Source organism: Chelonoidis abingdonii, chromosome 9 (assembly GCF_003597395.2).
Source record: "Chelonoidis abingdonii isolate Lonesome George chromosome 9, CheloAbing_2.0, whole genome shotgun sequence".
Classification (NCBI taxonomy): Eukaryota; Metazoa; Chordata; order Testudines; family Testudinidae; genus Chelonoidis; species Chelonoidis abingdonii.
Window position 1 is genome coordinate 35,892,576 of NC_133777.1, and position 19,210 is coordinate 35,911,785.

Consider the following 19,210-nt stretch of genomic DNA (forward strand, 5'->3'; position numbering starts at 1 on the left):
ACCATTCCGTTTCCCTCCATTAGGTCAATACCTCTTTGGTTTTATTTATTAAAATTAAGCTGAACAGCAATGAGGTTCTCAACTTTTCCCTGTTTGAGTGCCACGGAAGTAGGCATTTAAAATGCATTATCTACACTCACAGGTTGTCACTGAGAAGTGGGAGCTTTAGGCAGCAGCAGATGAGGTTTTGGGCACCTAGGAGGGGGATTTTTTGTTTCCTGGATGGAGTAAAAACTTTGGATTCTGATAAGGGGACACTTCTCAGTTTGTCTCTCCATTTTGGGAAAGGGCCAAAGATGACAAATTTGAAGGGGGAAGGACCAAGGGCTTGAATTCCTCGATCCCAGCTAGAATCACTAAGCGCTACTGCACCCTTCCACCCACATTCCCAGCAATGAAAGGGGGACACTAGCTTGATGTTTCTGCTAAAGTGTGCTGCAATTAAATAGTTAAATCGCATTTTAAAGTAGTGGGCTTTAGGCTTCAGCATCAACAGGAGAATTCCCACCTCTGAGTGATTGTCACAGGCTTGACACAGGCTCAGGCAGGCAGCCCTACATGACCATTACAGTGTTCACATTTTGAAGGTTTTCTCTGCAACCTTAAAGGATGTAGATTTCTCTCCCCACCCCCCTCACCCCACAAAAACTTAGATTCTGGAGAACAAGTTTGGCATAACCATACAATTACACATCCACTCAGACACAGGGCTGCCCTGGGGGGGGGGGGCGAGGAGTGAGGCAATTTGCCCCAGGCCCCGCAGGGGCCCCCACGAGAATGTCAGAGGCTCCCCCCACCCCCGCCTTCTCCTATCCCCCAGCACCTCAGCACGCCCCATCCAGGAGCGGCCCTGGACAGAGCTAAAGTGGCCTGGCTCCAGTGGTAAGGAGGCAGGGCCTGAGCTCCTCCTGCTCGGAGCCGCGTGGTAAGGGGGTGGAGCTGCAGCCGAGCTGCAGAAACTCAGGTCCTGTGGAGCCATGTCGCTGCAGCGCTGTCCAGGGCTGCTCCTGGACATGGCGTGCTGAGGCTCCGGGAGAGTGGGGAGGCAGGGGTAAGCGGCATGGTAAAGGGGCCAGGGGGAGTTGGATAAGGGGCAGGAAGTCCTGGGGACAGGGAGGGGGCGGCGATTCCGAGGCAGCTTCTATGTTCAGCTGTCCGTGGTGGCACAGCTTCTGTCTTCCGGCTGAAGACAGAAACTGCCGCTAAATTGCCACTGCCACGGAAACGCACGTGCCGCCCTAACAGCACATGGACTGCCCCCACCGTCCATGGCAGCAATTTGGCACGCTGCTTGGGGTGGCACAAACAGTAGAGCCAGTCCTGGGCAGACGTAAGGTTGCATGAGATTCCTTAACTCTGCATTTCCTCATTTTCAGACATTTGAGTTTTGTGCAACTGAGCTTTCTGCCATGGGACAACATATCACCAAGCAACCATAACTATGCATTACCATAGCTTTTTGCCATGGATTAATACTTAGTTTGGGAATAATTGTAACATTGCTGTAATGTTGTTTCTCTTAAATTACCAGTAGGAACTCTCAACTTTAATGTCATCTTGCCATAGTTTGTGTATGGGAATATACATTGAGACAAGACATCAGAGGGGCAACTGTGACATCTCCTCTGCAGCTTCCCAGGTCGCCTGTCCTACCTTTTCCCACTCTTTGTTTCTTTGGGACATACGGTTTCTCCACAAGAAAGAGATCAGTGGATCTTCCCAACCTCATAAGCGAGAACCCCCCCTTCCCTGACTTTCCATGAGGCTCCAGAGGGTTAATTCGTGGTCTCTCAAACGATTTATACTGGTGACTGTCATAAACAGATGCTAAGGTTAATGTTCTCTATTTATCGTAAGGTCCTAAAAGGAACCACAACCCCTGACCAGAGGACATCACGTCGTCGACCGGTTTTTCAAACGCTCAAGGGGAGGGAATCTTTTCTGGGTCTGGGTCTTTTGTTCTGGCTTCTCAGCTATGAGAGGGGACTCGTTTTCTATCTGCGACCCCACGCTTCTATCTTCAGCTTTCTGACGTTGCTAAGTTACAAAGGCTAGAAAAAAACAATAGGCTTTTTGTTTTTTTGTATTACATGCTAATGTAGTCCCGCTGACCCCACTTAGACGGCATCCCCCCGTATCTCTTTAGCTGAATAAGGCTTGTATTCATATTTTTCTTATTAAGCAATAAGGCCTGATGTCCATTGTCACCCTTGCATGCAGAGATCTCATTCCTTCTTATTGTCTTTTTTCTTTCTTTTTATACAGTTTTTTTTTAAGACTCCTGCCCAACGTTTCTCCTCTGGGTAGGCTAAGCTCCAACATCGCTCAGCCTTAGTGGAAAGTCCCATCGTACCTTTGTGTATCGTCAAAGACGGACCCGTGAATCTCTGCTGCACTCCAGGATTTGTGGAGGGGACAGCTATCGGGGAAGAGAGAGGATCTTTCTGTTTCTCATAAATGTCCTTTGAGTTTGTCTCATTTGTGGACGCTCAGGAGACCATGCTTCTTGTGTTCGTGATGCTAAAGCGGTTGCGAATTGTGTCCCTAAGCCTCTGTTTGTCGGAGGTTGGAGGTGGATGGCAGGAGAGACGATCACTGATCGATTACCTGTCTAGGTTCACTCCCTCTGGGGCATTGGCATTTGGCCATTATGTCAGCTAGACAGGGATATCTGGTCTGGATGGACCTTTGGTTTGACCCAAGTGGGCTTTCTTATGTTCTAAGCTAAATGAAACCCAAAAGTTATGGAGACAGATATGGAGACAGATATGAGTCAAGGAAGCCAGGAGAGTATCAGAAACCTGGAAAAATCTCTGACTGGATGGGCTCAGGCGTTTGGTCACGAGCTGAGGTGGTTCAAAAAAGTTTTAGATTTTTTTTTAAGCAGAATTTTTTTTTATTGTTTCTTTAAACAATCAAACACAGCAAGCAGCAAATATTTGGCTACACCTCTGAAACCCCAAACCATGTTCAGGTTTTGGCAGACTAATTTAAGCTTTTCAATTAAAAAACCACAACAAATTTTGAAGGAAAGCAGACATTGTCCATGATTTTTTCTGCTTTTTAAAAACCTCTAGTTTTCAATCCGAAAAAGTTTTGATGGAAAATATTTGTCCAACCCTTTTAATGAGCTTTAGTGCCTTTCAGCACTAGCTGATGCTGAGAACCAGTGATACGTTGTAAGGGTGACTTGAAAAGAAGTTTTCTGAAAACTGGGTTTGTGCCGAGATGCGAAAGGTTTCTAAATGTTAATTTTTCCCAAGGCAAGTGGGGCAATTTGCCCAGGGCCCTGCAGGGCCCCCCACAAGAATATAGTATTCTATAGTATTGCAACTTTTTTTATGGAAGGGGGCCCTGAAATTGCTTTGCCCCAGACCCCTTGAATCCACTGGGCGGCCCTGCTCAGACGGCTGCATAACCACAACATACACCAGGTTCTGCCACCTAGAGGACTTGGTGAAAGCAATCATTATCAACCACACTGCTGCACTGCAAATTTCTTCTGCTAACCTGAACTTTGAGGCCTTGTCTGCACTGAACAACTTTACAGTGCTAAGAAACATTTATTCCATTTCATCTGACTGAAATGCAGCTGGGTTTCACAAAGAGAAGTGCTTTGATAGAGAGCACGAGGGCTAAAGAAATATTACCAACAGGCCTTGGTTTTTCAGAGCTCAATAGTAACTGAGTCTGCATTGTCCCAATGCCAGTGTAAACACAGGTCCACCACTAGAGCTCTTAGGCACTATGGTAATACAAATAACCACAAGACCAGTAGTTGGAAGGGTCAACATCTATTTGTAAAAAGATTTCATGTCATGCATCGGTTAGCGTGTCTTACTTTCACTGATCAATAATTCAGAGGCACTAAAGAGCTCACAGACTTTTTGCTGTTCTAATTTTGAACCATTTAAAACCATCTATTCTGTTTCATCATCTCCGAAATACATTGCATTGATTGGCTGCCATAGGGCAATGCAGTTCTCAGCACCTCTAGTACAATGCACGTTTGTACTTTCTGGTTAGCATTTTTTCCTTTGGCAATTTAACACCAATTACCTCTGTCTTATCTCAGGTTGACAGAAAGTTTAGTTGCTCCCCCTGGCTGCCCTATTTGGTAGCTACCAAAAGTGCTCTAGATCTTCCCATATTCCTTCCAAATCAAAATATCCCTGAGATTACAAATGCTAATATACTCACTGTCTCCCCATCTCACCTGAGTAATGCAAGGATACAGTAAGTCTTGCTGGCCATGCTCACTCTCTCCCCCAATCTCTCTCCTCTCTCTACCCCCTGGGTCAGACCCCCAGTGTCCCTGATTTTGTAGTCATTTCAGGTGACTCAGCCTCCCTGTTCCAACCCGGCCAAGGCAGGCAAGACTTCCCTCAGGAGGCAGGGAAGAGAGATTCTCCAAAAACCCTTTTATGCAAAGCAGGGCACAAAAAACTGGAAGCCAAGAGGCTGAGTCACAAATTCACCTCTTCCACTGAGCTCTGTTTATGTTTCTTTGGACTTCAAGGCTCTTACTTTTGAGGACTGCTTCACCTTCCTTACTGCAGGGAGGAGACAACTGTCATTCCCATCATTCTACTAAGAAGTTAATGGAGAGAACGTAGAAGGTCACGTTTCGAAGAACTGGAAACAGAACCCAGGTGTCTAACATGACAAGCTCAAGGCTCATCCATAATGCATGTCAGAATGAACGTACTGAAACTATGCACTTAGTTATCCTTTCTAATTCCTAGACAACACTTCGCTCCTGAAATAGAGCCCAAGAATCCTGACAACCAATGTCCTGCTCTAACCACTAGACAACCCTTCCCACTAAGACACATGAATTGTCAACCCCAATATTCTACTCCAGTCTAATAACCAACTAGCAAAGAGTTTTGTGTCTCATTTTGCAGGCCAATTCACATAAAGACCACTAATCTTTTAGCTCAAGTAGTAGAGCTCTGTGTTGCAGAACTGAAGGCCCCGAGTTCAAACCCTGCTGATGATCTGTGGGGGGAAACCGAACACCCACACAAGACAGAATTTGTTTTTCCAGTTTTCTATTTACTCAGTTAGGTTATTTAATTCATGCAATGAAATAAACATTCTTAAAATAGGCTTTTCAAACATAAATTTGTCAATTATGGTATATGATGTGCAAGAAAACTCATACGTTCCACATTTCAGTTTTGTCTGTAACACGCTGGCAGGTTTGAAAGTTCAGAGGTATGCTTGAATCTCCAGTCACGAGGAGCAGATGAAGCAGTTTTGCTATGCTCTTCTCTGCATCTTTGCCAGCTAGCAATCTAACAGGATTTGTGTGGGTTGCTACAGTTACAGAAATATCAAACCTCCTCTAGATAAGAAATGAAAACTTTGCATTTCCCCACTATCTTCTACACTTCTTTCCTCCCCCTCCTCCCTTCCACCAATCCACTTTCCTAACTTAAGCCTCTCTCCCACACTGTTGAAACTACTGCAGCACAATCAGTCAAATTGTAACAGAGTGTTTGGCCTTGTAAAGGTGACCTGTAAAGTGCAAACGGTTGGGCTGTGGCCCTTTCGGGTGCTTTTTTATGTTGCATTGAAAAGATCCAACAGGTCCTTTCCCCTCCACAACAAAAACAGATTTAAAAAGAGACAACTTTTTAACATAACAGATCAGAGGTGGGCAAACTATGGCCTGGAGGCCACATCCAGCTCTTCAGACGTTTTAATCTGGCCCTCGAGCTCCCGCCAGGAAGCACGGTCCGGGGCTTGTCCCACTCCGGCACTCCAGCCAGGAAACGGGGTCAGGGGTTGGCCCGACTATGTGGCTCACAGAAGCAGGGGCATGTCCCCCCCTCTGTCTCCTACGCATAGGGGCAGCCAGGTGGCTCCACACGCTGTCCCTGCCCCAAGCGCAGCCCTCGCAGCTCCCATTGGCCAGGAACCACAGCCAATGGGAGCTGAAGGGGCAGTGCCTGTGGACCGGACAACGTGCAGAGCCGCCGGGCCGTGCTTCTGCATAGGAGCCAGAGAAGGGACATTCCACTGCTTCTGGGAGCTGAGTCACAGAAGCAGCCCACAGAGTAGACCTGTCCTGGGAAGAGAGCTGCAGCAACCAGAGCTGGGGGGCCAGAGAAGAAGCCCAGGGAGCTGAAGGCAGTGCAGCAGCAGCCGTGCTGAGGCAGAATGGAGCTGGAGCTGGGGCTAAAGCAGTCCAGAGCCGAGTGTGGTGAGCAGCTGGGGAGAGCGATGGGGACCCTGGGCAATGGGACCAGTGCAGGGAGACGCTCCCAGACAAGAGGCCTTGCAGGGCAGACTTGGAGGGGGATCATAACCCCGACGGGGCGGGGGCAATGCTGGGAAGAAGGGTCCTGCCACCTAGAGCCTGAGATTGTGTGACCACCGCCAGAGCAAGTGTCCGACTCCTAGCATCCCTGCAGCACAGCGAGGGCCTGAGAAGGAGGCCTGGGACTTGTGAACAACAGACTGAACTTCTCTTACATTCCAGAGACGCTGGTTGAGATGCCCCCACGCCTCAGATTGGGGTTATATGTTTTCCTTTAACCTTTCCCATTTTTCCTTATTTTTTTAATTGATTGCTGTTCAATAAATTGTATTTGCTGTGAACTGTATTTAACGATCAGTGGGTCAGCGAAGCATCCAGTGCAGAGAGAGAACCCCGGAGTGGAGACACCCTAGCTCAGGGGCAGGCAAACTTTTTGGCCTGAGGGCCACATCTGGGTATGGAAATTGTATAGTGGGCCATGAATGCTCAAGGTTCCTGGCCAATGGAAGCTGCGGGGCAGCGCTTGGGGCAGAGGCAGCCTGCGAAGCCCCTGGCTGCCCCTATGAGTAAGAGCCAGAGGGGAGACATGCTGCTGCTTCTGGGAGCTGTGTGGAGCAGGGCAAGCCCTGGACCACGCTCCCCGTCGGGAGCTCGAGGGCCAGATTAAAGCATCTGAAGGGCTGGATGCAGCCCCCAGGCCGTAGTTTGCCCACCCTTGCCCTGAGTGACCACGACAAGGTTGGGAGTTGAGCTCCCCAGGAATCCTGGGACAGCCTTGTTGGGATTACAAGGACTCTGCCACACAGGAGAGCCCTTGAGATCAGGCAGGCCTCTGGGTAAAGGAAGTGGGAGCAAGGACTCAGATTCTTTTGCTAGCCCACTTCACCGGGGTAGTGTATAAGCCAGGAAAGTTCCCCACAATAGCGGGACCATTCCCCCGCTTACACATAGAGGAAGAACTAGGAGAATTATGATACCACAAGTAAGAAGTGTATAGAAGAAGAACCTTATTAACAAAAAGGGAAGGAGTTTTTATTCAGACTATTTAAAACCTTTATTCACACCTATTTAACCCAAACATTTGGGAATAAAGATCATTTTTAAGGACTCAGTACTTCTTCCCCTTCGTCTAAGGGCAGGGAGAGTGCCCAATCCACATTTTTGCTATGCTCATTAAATCCTCCAGTAAAATTAGGGAAGTATAAAATAAGCAAGTGATTAAGATATATTTTAAAGCATTTTCCTGACTCTTTTGTGCATCAGAGTACCAAAAGAGGGAAATTTTATTCCTTTGCAGGTCACCTGTAAGAATTTTCTTCTGAGACCAGACCTCTGACAACTGAGAAGGAAGGAAGCTAAATGTTATCCATCTCCCTTTGCCTTGCCTAAGGACATTACTGCTTTTGAAACATGCTCCCGTTCATCTAATCCACAGCCTAGAACCTCGTGTATTCATTTACATGTTTGGGAACCTAAAGAGAGCCATCATCTTAAATGACTATTCTAACTGCATTGTCTTGCCCAGTAAAAAAAAAAGCTGCAAAGTTGTTTGATTGCTACACGCATATACACAGGGAAATTCCACCAGGAGCATGAAACAAGGTACTTTTCACTGGAACACCAGCGTTGGAATGCCTAAGGGAAATGTTTGGACTTTTGAACGTTTGTGTCCTTTTTCCTTTTCTTCCCTCTTATCTGGATCATCCTGAAAGAGGCTTTTGATTATGCTTGTCTGTTTTATACTGCCTTAGAAATTCTCTAGGGCAGTGTCATAAATAGATAGCTAAGGGTTAATGTTTCTTTTACCTGCAAAGGGAACCAAACACCTGACCAGAGGACCAATCAGGAAACCGGATTTTTAAAAGCAAGGGAGGGAACCTCTGGAGGGGTTTGGCTTTAGTCTGTGTCTTTTGGTTTCTTTCGGCTATGAGAGAACAACTTTTCTTTCTATCTCCAAGCTTCTTTCTACCCTGCTGTTACCAAGTTGTAAGTACAAAAGGAAAAGCAATAGGTTTATATTGTAGTTGTATTTACATGTGTGTACTTTGCTGGACTGGTTTAAATTGGCTATTTTTTGAATCAGACTGTTTATTCCTAATTCCTTATAAGCAATAGCCCTGTATTGATTCTTGAATGCAGAGTTGATATTCTATGTAATTTCTCTCTTTTTATATAAAGTTTTCTTTTTAAAACCTGGTTGAGGTTTTTGGTTTCTCTGGTTAAAGTTACGGTCCGAAGGGAGGGAGAAAATCTCTTTGTCTTAGCTTGACCAGGTTTGAATGCATAGCCTCAGGGGGAGGTAAATTGCCCTCGATGGTTTGCAGTCAAGGAGTTTAGTACAGCATCGCTCAGGCTAACCCAGGGAGGGGGGAAGCTGGGGATGAGATAGGGAGACCCAGGGGTTCTGGGTTTTGGGGGTCCCCCAGGGATAGGGTTGGGGCGACCCGGGGGCAATCAGGAGCCCTGAATCCTGATTGGTGGCAGCGAGATCAGATCCAAGCTGGTAATTTAAGCTTGGAGGTTTCATGTTAGCTTCTCAGTTTATGAACGCTAAGGTTCAGAATCTGAGTAGGAGGCTATTACAGGCAGGTCCTCCATACAACCACAGGATGTAAATCCATAGTTCCTAGCTCAGACTAGCAGAACAGCAAGTGCTTACAGGTACCATCAAAGAAAGCTCACAGCACACTCGTTTGTGCCAGCACTCCTCGTTTACTTTTTCCCTGGCTTCTCCTCTAAACAGTCCAAGCTTTTCCTGGTACAGCACTGCAGGATGCACAGACTAAGATGCCACACACCAGGGGCCTGTTGATCAGCTATATTAAAAAGGGAAAAGAAAAAGAAAAAAAACCCACGAGACACTCATGTATTTTTACACGTGCAAGACTGAGCAATATCTTTCTATCATGCTCTCACTTGCAGAGGCTCTGAAATCCTTATAGACTGGAAATTATTTCAGGTCATGCATCAGACAACTATGGTGATTTTTACCAAACACATTGGGCTGGATATCAGCTGAAAACTGTCCCAAATACAATTCCCCAAAAATGGATTCTCAGTTTTAAAAAGCAAGCTGCAGGTTTGCCGTTCATTCTCCTTCTATTTATGTTTTTATTCTGACAAGTAAGTGACTCTAAACTTCTCAGCATGGACTTGTTCCCAGAACAGGTTATTTGCAACACTCCCACACAGCCACTAGGAAGTGCTCTTGCTCTAATTTCCCTTCCCTTTAAAGACAGACTCACTCCCACAACGGCTCGCAATAGTTTCTTAGAGTGAGAAAGCTAAGATCATTATTAACTGTATGAGTGCAATGGAGCCTTCAGTCAAATCAAGGGAGTGCACATTTAAAGCATCCAGCTGGCCATTAGCACAGAAAAGGTTAGCAGCAGCTGCAACTCCCATTTAGCTTAGCCCAGTCAGCAGAGGTAAGAAGCATTTGTGATGCTGAACAAATCGGAAGAGGAATTTGAGAAAATGCATTTCCTACCCTGTCCCTCCAAGTATAAATTGGGGTTTCTAAGTCAAAAGGCTGCAGGCACCTTGCTAAAAACAGCAATGGTATTTGTGAGGTTTATTCAAATACCCAAGAGAGCAAGCAAAACAGGGAAGCGTGTACTTGTATCTTCTCCTGCACAGAGTATAAGGCAAGACAAGGAGGGCATTTTGCACATAAAGAGCCAGACTCCAATAAATAATTTTACACTTAAAGAAAGTCTCCCAATGGAAGAACTTAAGGCTCACACATTAATCAAGCCCCTGATATTGTTCCCTTTCTACAGATGGGGAAACAGAAATGATTCCTCCGTGGTTTTGGTGAAAAGTGGGAACCAGCCAACAAGCTATTTCAGTAAATGCCCCGGAAGTGGGAGAAGCAGAGGTTTAAAAATAGGAATGGTTTATTCTGATTTTACTTTATACCAGCCAGGGTCTTCAAAGTGACACGTGAAAGCCATATAAAACTTACTATCTTGAAAGCACAGGGCAGCCAGTGGTTGCTTTTTAATGACAAAGGGCAGAACAAAGCTGATCAGTGTCAGGTGCATTACCAGGGAACTCAAGAGAGCAGCGCCTAGCCCCCTCTATCGAAGAAAATACAAGACCAAGATAATGTATTCTGGGCTGTATATTTATTTGTGATCAAGCAGTAGTAGGCATATTTCTATGTAAACACAGAGCAGCCCTGAGACCCTGGCCTATCCAGTGGAGTCTCAATATTGAAAGCTTGGAGTCTCCCATTTTGGACTGTTAAAGGCTTGAGCAGTCTGGCAGGCAAGTGAGCAAGGACAGACACCATATACAGGGGTGCCATCAGGCAAGGCTTTGAGAGAAATACTGAATTATATTGGGAAAACAATTAAACAACCCAGTGAGCTGGGCCTTTGTGGAAGCAGGAGAGTGTTTGCTCAGAGGGTAATTATGACGGCCCTCCTTCTGCTGCTGTCTGGAAGGCACCCAGTGCACCCGCCAACTGGGGAAGAACAAAAAGCCCACAATTAAAGCTGACACGCATGTCCTGGTAATAGCAGCCTCATTTACAGAGGAGGAGAGCAAACAGCAAGAGACAAATGGAATGGCCTAATCCTTCCCAGTATGGAGGGCCAAGGGGGAAGGGCATCGTTTGCTTTTTGAAATGGAACATCCCATGCCAACAACAAAAATAAAAGGGGGGGGAGGGAAATCACACTGCCCTTTAATCTGCCTTAGGCTGACAGCACAGCAATGAATGATGACCTCCAAAATATTCGTCCTTCTGTTTAGAAAAAGCCTCCAAGAGATTGGAGCAGAGAGACAGGCTCATGATGGGCGTATTTATAACAAGTACTTCCTGGAACTGGGTTCACGCTTTCTGTTGCCACAACCCCCAGTAGCAAAACTAAGGCAACCACAGCAACGTATCTTTGCCATGCTGCTAACATTCTTTTGCCACAAGGGGCAACACACACTGGCAGCTTGTGGCCAGAGATGGAAAAAACGTATGAACGTTCAATGCTATCATCAACTCTAAGCACCAAAGCAACATGCAGCAATGTCTGGCAGGCAGAAATACTGATTCTAATACAAGGGTAAGGCAAAGGGATGCTATCAGACTTTTTACACAAGTGCTGTTTTCTATCAAGAACAGTGCTTGTGTTCAACATGTCACACTTTCAACACGATTCTGAGCACCACCCCCACTGAAGTTAACAGCAGCTGTGAGGGCTCAGCACCTCCACAAGGCAGACTGCCTATGTATTTTAAGTCCCAGACTACACACACACACACACACACACACCACACACACACAGTTTTCATGCCCTTATTTAGCTTACTTATACTTGCCTCAAACATGACGAAGCCATCAAACTCATCAGGACAGACAGAAGGTTCCTCCTCATGGGTATACCCCATCTCATACAACTGGATGTCAGAATCTGAAAGCACAGAAAAGGTCAGCTGTTACTAGAGGGGAGGAAAGAGATCAGATGTAGATTTGAACCCCAAAATGAAGAGCATGTCCCTTCAAGAGCCAGTAGTTGCGGGGAAGAGTTGAGAGGACTTAATTTTCAACAGAGGGGGATTTTTATGAGACGAGATTTTTAATCGTTAAAGATCCCAGTTTGAGAGCAGCCAAAGTCACAGGATTAATCCAGTTAAAATGCTTCCTAACATTAGGCCCTTGGTGTCCCTCCGCACTTTGAAGGTGACTGGCATATGGGTTCCTGTCTTCCCCACAACATACCGTGGCACAGTTGCTGTCATCTCTCCTTTTCTGCGTGTTCTTTCTTCACTCTTTATCCTTCTGTATTATTGTTGGTCACTCGTTTTTTTCCACTGTTCTCCCCAGCAATGCCACTCCTTCCCACTTCCCCATTCTCCTACTCATTAGAAGGCTACATGCTGCTGAGGGCAGGGGAATCCATCATCAGTTCTACACAAAACTGAACTGACTGCCATGGGACAGGTGAAGAGAACAGACTCTGCTGAGCCTGCAGCTCCATCAGGAGCCACCAAGACAGAAGGGTAGGGACAGAAGGTGGCTTTCAAGGGGCTTTATTTGAGCCACTTTACCCAAAACATGAGCAGCCCCAATGCTCCCTTCTGCACAAGTTCTCCCCACCCCTCTGAGCAATACCTAGGACTCCTCCCACAAGTTGAGAAACACTGGGTTAAAGTAAGATACCTGATTCTGTCAGCTCAAATTAAATGGTGGGAACAGGAACAGGATCACATCTCTTGAATTTACACATATCAAAGCTGTTTAACTCAGATGACATTAACCAGGGCAAGGAAACACTATGGACACTACTGTTTTAGAGAAGCTCTCCAATTGTGTTGTATTTTGGGAGCCGGAGGGGCTTTCCCCTCACAACTGATGGAGGTGGATGGTCAAAGCAGAAAGCACAGCCTATGTTCATGTGTCCTTTAAGCTAACTTTTTCCCAGCAAACTGACTCCACAGCCAATTCAGATCTCTTCTAGGCTTCAGTCCAAACTAAGGTTTCTCTATAAGTCATACAAAGCTCAACAATACAGCCATCAGGATAGGAACATGTGTAAACACCTTTGTAGAGTACATTCCTCATTCAGTCATAGCATAAGCCATTAAAAAATTTTTAAAAACAACGAGGAGTACTTGTGGCATCTTAGAGACTAACAGATTTATTTGGGCATAAGTTTTCGTGGGCTAGAACCCACTTCATCAGATGCATGGAGTGGAAAATGTGTATGCACAAGTTCAGCAACTATCCAGAAAATGTTAATAAATAGCTTTTGCTATTAATAGATTTGACTTGTTATTAAGAGCAGGAGGCAGTACGGTCTATTATTATCTGTACAGAACATTGGACAGGGAGTTCAGCTCTGGCACTTACCTGCTGTGTAAGCATGGTCAAATTAATTTTCCCCAGTCCCCTTTTCCATTTCTCTTCCCATCCATTGACTTGTCTATTTAGAGTGAAAACTCTTCAGGACAGAGACTGTCCCAATCTCTACTGGGGCTTCTAGGCACTACTGTAACACAAATAATCATCACCTAAACAAGCTGCTTTCAGCCCGTTCTATGTCTGCAAATTGTTCTGCAATTTGAAAAGCCTGGGGGAAAATGCTTTTACCCTAAGGGTGGAAGAAAAATGTCCTCGCACAAGTGCCACCACCAAGTGATGTTTACAAGAATACTTACTGCTATCATCAATAGATCCTTTGAGAGCATTAACCGTGATGCACAGAAACTTGACTAGCAGCAGGAACTCGGTCGCCCAGGGATGGGGAGACTGGGCTGAAATGTGCATACCTGGTTTAGCTAGCTTGCTGTATTCATTACAAAGGAAGTGTACATTTACTTAATCCCCTCTTTCAAGTGGGTTTTTTAATTTAAAAAATAGGAGCAAACATCTCTTAAAAATAGGCCTGATTATTCCATGACTCCACATCTCCTTCTAGGGTTATCATATTTCAGGTTCCCAAAAAGAGGACACTGCCAGAGGGATGGGGTTGGGGTGGGGCGACAGGGAAGAGCTGGAGAGGTGTGTGTAGTGGGAGGGGTAGGGGGGGCTGGAGGGGATACCTGCAACGGCAGTGCTCACTGGAGGGGGAGGGGGGGACAGTGTGGGGACAGTGTTACTCCCTGTCACGGTGGCAGGGCAGCTGCCACAAGCCCAGGATGTAGTGACAGAGGTAAGTTAGTACCTCCCTGCAGGACCTCCTCCCCAGGGCTGGGGGCTGGGTGGGCAGAATGCAGCAGCTGTGGCTGCAGGGGGATGGACCAATCAGCTGCAGAGGTAGGGAGAGACTAATCAGGAAGGAGACCTATCAGGGCTCTTTCTGAGCTGCAAAGACTGTTCTATAAAAATCCCAGACATTGCCTGATATTTGAAAAGAGGATTTAAAAGAGGCTCTGTCTGGGAAAACCCAGACATGGTAACCCTGCCTTCACACTTATCTCCTCCCACTTCTTTTTTACTCCCTCTAACTCACTCAAAGCTGAGAGTTGCAGTAACCTTCCCTAAAACCCATCAGTTGCCCTTTCAGTAGGCCAGTAAAAATGGAACATTATAACACACACGCGCACACACACACACACACCCCTACCTGAATCTAGGCTCTAGGAGCTACTACTTATAACTAACCTCTGGCTTGATGGATACCCTCATCTTACGTCTATGGACTCTAAAGTTATCTAATTTAGAGGAAGCCTGCAACATTTGGCATTCTGACAAAGCAGTCCTCCCTTAACCTGGATGTGTGGCTTTCAGTGGCGTGGCAGGGTCATTCCTTCAACCGTTGAAAGGTGCTCCTGTGTGTGATTTACGTCTGTAATATCTCTTGGAACTGCATAGGCCAAGTTCTCTTTTGCCAGCAGTTATAGTCTTTTGATTCTGCTTTGTATTTGAAGAGAGATTGTCACATACTCAGCCAGAGCTAGTCAGTACGCCAATAGTGAGACAACTAGCCAGCGTTCCTCCTCCTATGCAAATAAAGCGGTCATGTAAAAAGGCACTTGAAGACCATGTTTTCTTTACCTCATTTTTAGCCCCAATGTTATTTAAAAATTCAAAACCTTTTCCTACCAGAGATAGTTTCTCTCCCCAATTTTAGTTACTCGGCTCTACATGCAGCTTTGCTTTAAACGATGCTGGACAAAGCACTTGAGAATCTCCAGTAGCAAGGGACAATCCTGAACTGGCAGGGGTGGGCACATAACCCAACAGAGTTCTTCCATCTCAACTTTCCATCATTCTATGATTTCAAATTTTGAAAAAGGCAATGTGGGGTCCTGACTTCTACAGCTGTGAAAACCCAAGGAAAGTGTTCTCGTTCCCAACCACACCAGGCAGAGACAGTGACCTGAGAGAATCTCAAAAGACGAGCGGGGAGAAGGCTGATCTTTGTGGAGGAGTGAGCAGCCCTTCTAAAACATACTATTAATACTGACATCTCTGGTGAATGAGGAGAGATATTACCAGATGTGGACCTTATAATTCATGCCTCTGGATTACTGCAACACGTTCTAACTCAGGCTAGATTTGAAGAGTATTTGGAAGCTGCAGCTAGAGCAGAATGCAGTGGCCCATTTAGTGGTGGTCTGCACAGACTGCGCATTGCACCCATGCTCCACAGACTGTGCTGACTTCCAGTTAGTTCCCAGGTGCAATTCACGGGGAAAGTTTCAATTTCTAAAAGCCCTTTATGACTTCAGAGCCCTGTCTCTACTGGGTATCAAGAGAGTTAACAATAAATGGAGTGTTGAGCTTACAGCGACCAGACCTGTGCCAACTGGCTGGGAATTGGGTGGCTGCCAGCACTTTTACCACCGTGTCATTAGAATTGCTCTAAACTGGGTCAGGCAACATGGTGGCTGAAATACTGAAGTCTGGTCTACAATACTGCTCCCACTGCTGCTAGCAGCATAGGGAGGAAAATTACAAGTCTAGAGTAAACAAAGCCTCAGCAAAGAGCTCTTGCTTAGACTGGAGAGAGGAGTAAATTTGAATCATCTACTGGCCCTCCATGTATGCTTCAAGGCAAAACTACTTATTCAGGTCCTTTCTGAGGGGGTAGGTTGAAACAGGAGGGTTTTAAGTTGTGGGAGATGGGCTTTTGGCTGGATTAAGAGAGTCTGATGTTATATATGTGCATCTCGAGATGTTGATGGGAACCATGCACAATTAAAATAAACAAAATCTCTGCTACACTCAGCCTCTGTCATCATTTCAGTCAGCTCTAATGCTGTCTGATCCTACCCTTTGTGCTTGCTCAGTTACATGAAGGGACAGTGTTCAACACACTAGATCTTATTTAATTTTGTGGAGAATATAGATGCAAGTTGCCCCATCTGTTTGTGACTTGGCTATGCTGGAGAGGTCTCTCTGAACAGTCAGATATTCTATTCTTACTATGAGGTGTGCTTTGAAAATGTAGCACCAGTAAAAAGAGCTTTGTAAGAAAAAAAAAAATTTATAGGTTTCTCAACAGCTGATTGCATACGGGGGAAATAACTCAGTGGTTTGAGCATTAGTGTGCTAAACCCAAGGTTGAGAGTTCAATCCTTGAGGGGGGTCAAGGGCAAAAATCTGTCTGGGGATTGGTCCTGCTTTGAGCAGGGGGTTGGACTAGATGACCTCTTGAGGTCCCTTCCAACCCTGATATTCTATGAAAGCAAGAGATCTAGAAATTTATACTTGCCATCGCTCCCTTCTGCAGGAGCAATCGCTAGGAGTCAGGTTTGTTTCCACATCCCTCTAACTCAGGGCTACTTTCTCCACTAGCAGCAGAGCTGCAGAAAGCAGACAATGAAGAAAAAAAAAACCGAACACCATGGGCAAGTTTTCTACTCAACTCGTTATCATTCCTCTTATGGCAGGTTCTTTCCCCACCCCCCCATATGACACTTTGTGTATACTAAGGGTTGCTATGGAGATCTCGCCTGCCTGTCCTCCAACACAATAGGTTACATTAAACTTTCAAATTCCTGTCCAAATGAGCAGAAAAACAAAAGAACTACCTAGCTGATTATCAGATGCTCCAGAACCATGAACATCACCTTCACACATATGTACAAACTCATGCATGAAGTCAGCGTGGTATAGAAGACCTTGCCTAGGCTAGAATTGTTTCTGAAATGCTCCCACTATCACAACCAGCAGCACAACTTCACTAACAGCAGCAACAGTGGGAGTGTTAGTGTAGAAAGGGCACTGGCATTAACCAGCCTTTACACACAGTCAACTATGACACCAGGGACGTCCATGTAAACTCTCCCCTCCTCCCTGTCCTTTCTCATCTGCTCTCCACTAACCTTCCACTTGGCCAAGTGACTCCATCCCATCTCTGATCTCCCTCACACCCACTCTCATCCCTCTTGCTCTCCTCTGGATCTTCCCCCCACAGTACAAACATGCTTTAGTCTCTGATTTATAGGAGGTGCCTTGACTCCACTTGCCCCTCCATCCACTTCCCCTTCTCCCATTAGTTTCCAAGTTCACTGAACATGCTGTCTGGAGTTCTCCTCTTTCAATGCCATCCCAGGCCTCCTCCAATCTGACTTCCACTGCTAGTGTCCCAATGGAACCACTCTCGCCAAAGTCTCTCCTGACCTCTTGGCCAAAGCTCAGAACCAGTGCCCCACCCTTTTCCTCCTCAACCGGTCAACTGCCTTCAACCATACCTTTCATCTGCTCATCCTCATTTGGCTTCCGTGACTGTCTTCTCCTGGTTCTTCTCCTACCTCCCCAATCACTCCTTCTGCATGTCGCCCACAGGCTCCCCGTTCCCACTCCAACTTTCTCTGCTTCGTCCTTGGTCACTTTCTCTTCTCCTTACCTTGGCTGTGAGTAATTTCATTCACGGACATAAATTCAACGCTCATCTCTATGCCAGTTACTCCCAGATCTACCTCTACTCCAGACTGGTCTTCTTCTGTCCAAACTATATCCCAGCCTCTCTCTTGGTCATCTCCTCATGGACATCCAACTGCCAGTTGAAGCTCAATGTGGCAAAACAGACCTCCTACTCTGCTCAAACCCACCCCATTTCTCATTCTCCGCTTCTCCCGATCACTGTGGACAACACCACAATCATTGTCACTCAGAGCCATACCCTGGGTGTCATCTTCAACTCTGAATCCTGTGGCACCTTATAGACTAACAGACGTTTTGGAGCGTGAGCTTTCGTGGGTGAATACCCACTTCGTCAGACGCAGGATTCTCTGCTGCTTTTACAGATCCAGACTAACACGGCTACCCCTCTGATATCTTCAACTCTGCCCTCTTTAGATCACTATGTGCAGGCTGTGTCTAAATCTTGCCACTTCTTTCTGCGTAACATCCCCCAGATACAGCCTTTCCTATTTCATCCAGACTCAGCATCTCACGTATCAGTTACAGCAACATGCTCTTCTCTGGCTTTCACAAATCCCATCTTACCCTGCTTGTATCCATTCAAAATGCCGCTGAACCGATTATCTCTCTAGCTTCTCGATTTGAGTATGTCACCCCTCCCTTTGCATCCCTCCGCTGGCTTCTTTTTCTCCGCCATGTCCAACATAAGCTACTGGTCTTCACGTTCAAGGCCCTCCACTGCCTATCACCTCTCAGACACTACTGAGATGTGACTCGCCTTTGATCAGTCATTGTTAAATAGTCAAACAATCACCTTTACGCTTTCTCCCATACTGCCCTGCATTCAGAGTAGGGGTTCCCCATGAACATCTGCAAAGCTACCTCAGTGTCTTCATTCAAATCTCCTCCTACTGCACTCCTTGCTATGATCAGGCCCCCCCGGGTGGGGGCAAGTGGGGCAATTTGCCCCAGGCCCCACAGAGGCCCCACGAGCCCTGGCCCGGCAGCGGTTTGGGTCTTCGGCGGCATTTCAGTAGTGGGGAGCCCTTCAGAGCTGCTGAAGACACCATCGAAATGTCCTATGAGCCCTAGCCCGGCAGCGGTCCTGATCTTCGGTGGAATTTCGGCGGCAGGGGACCCTTCAGTCACTCCGGGTCTTCGACAGCTTTTCGGTGGCAGGGGGCTCTTCAGTGCTGCCGAAGACCCGGAGCGACTGAAGGGCCCCCCGCCACTGAAATGCCACTGGAGACCTGGATCGCCAGCGGGTGACTACAAGTGCAGCAGCTCCCCTGCTTTGCCCCAGGCCCCCTGAATCCTCTGCGCAGCCCTGGCTATGATGCCTATAAACACACCTGACAATGGTTAGGCAGATGGTGTCCAGAGACCACTGCCTACCACGTTGACCTATATTATCTCATTGGTTCCTTGTGCTCCCCTCCCTGTCTGTATTCCCCTGTTGTGTCTCCTCTTAACATTCAATTGTAAGCTCCTTCGGGCTAGGGCTCTCTCTTTGTTCTGGGTTTATACAGAGCCCAGCACAATGGGGTCCTGCTCCATGACTGGGGCTTCTAGACACTACAGCAGTACAAGTTATAAACAGCTGGTACTAGAACAGTAAGAAACTC

General features: G+C 46.5%; 1 protein-coding gene across 3 annotated transcripts in view; it reads right to left on the bottom strand.

Annotated features, from left to right (window-relative positions):
- Positions 1-19,210, bottom strand: part of RAB11FIP3 (RAB11 family interacting protein 3) — a 175,943-nt gene that overhangs the window by 62,203 nt on the left and 94,530 nt on the right. For all 3 annotated transcript variants that reach the window (XM_032799401.2, XM_032799400.2, XM_075069369.1), the window contains exon 3: positions 11,591-11,682. In XM_032799401.2, the coding sequence (XP_032655292.1) occupies positions 11,591-11,682 (92 nt within the window). The remainder of the gene's footprint in view (positions 1-11,590; positions 11,683-19,210) is intronic.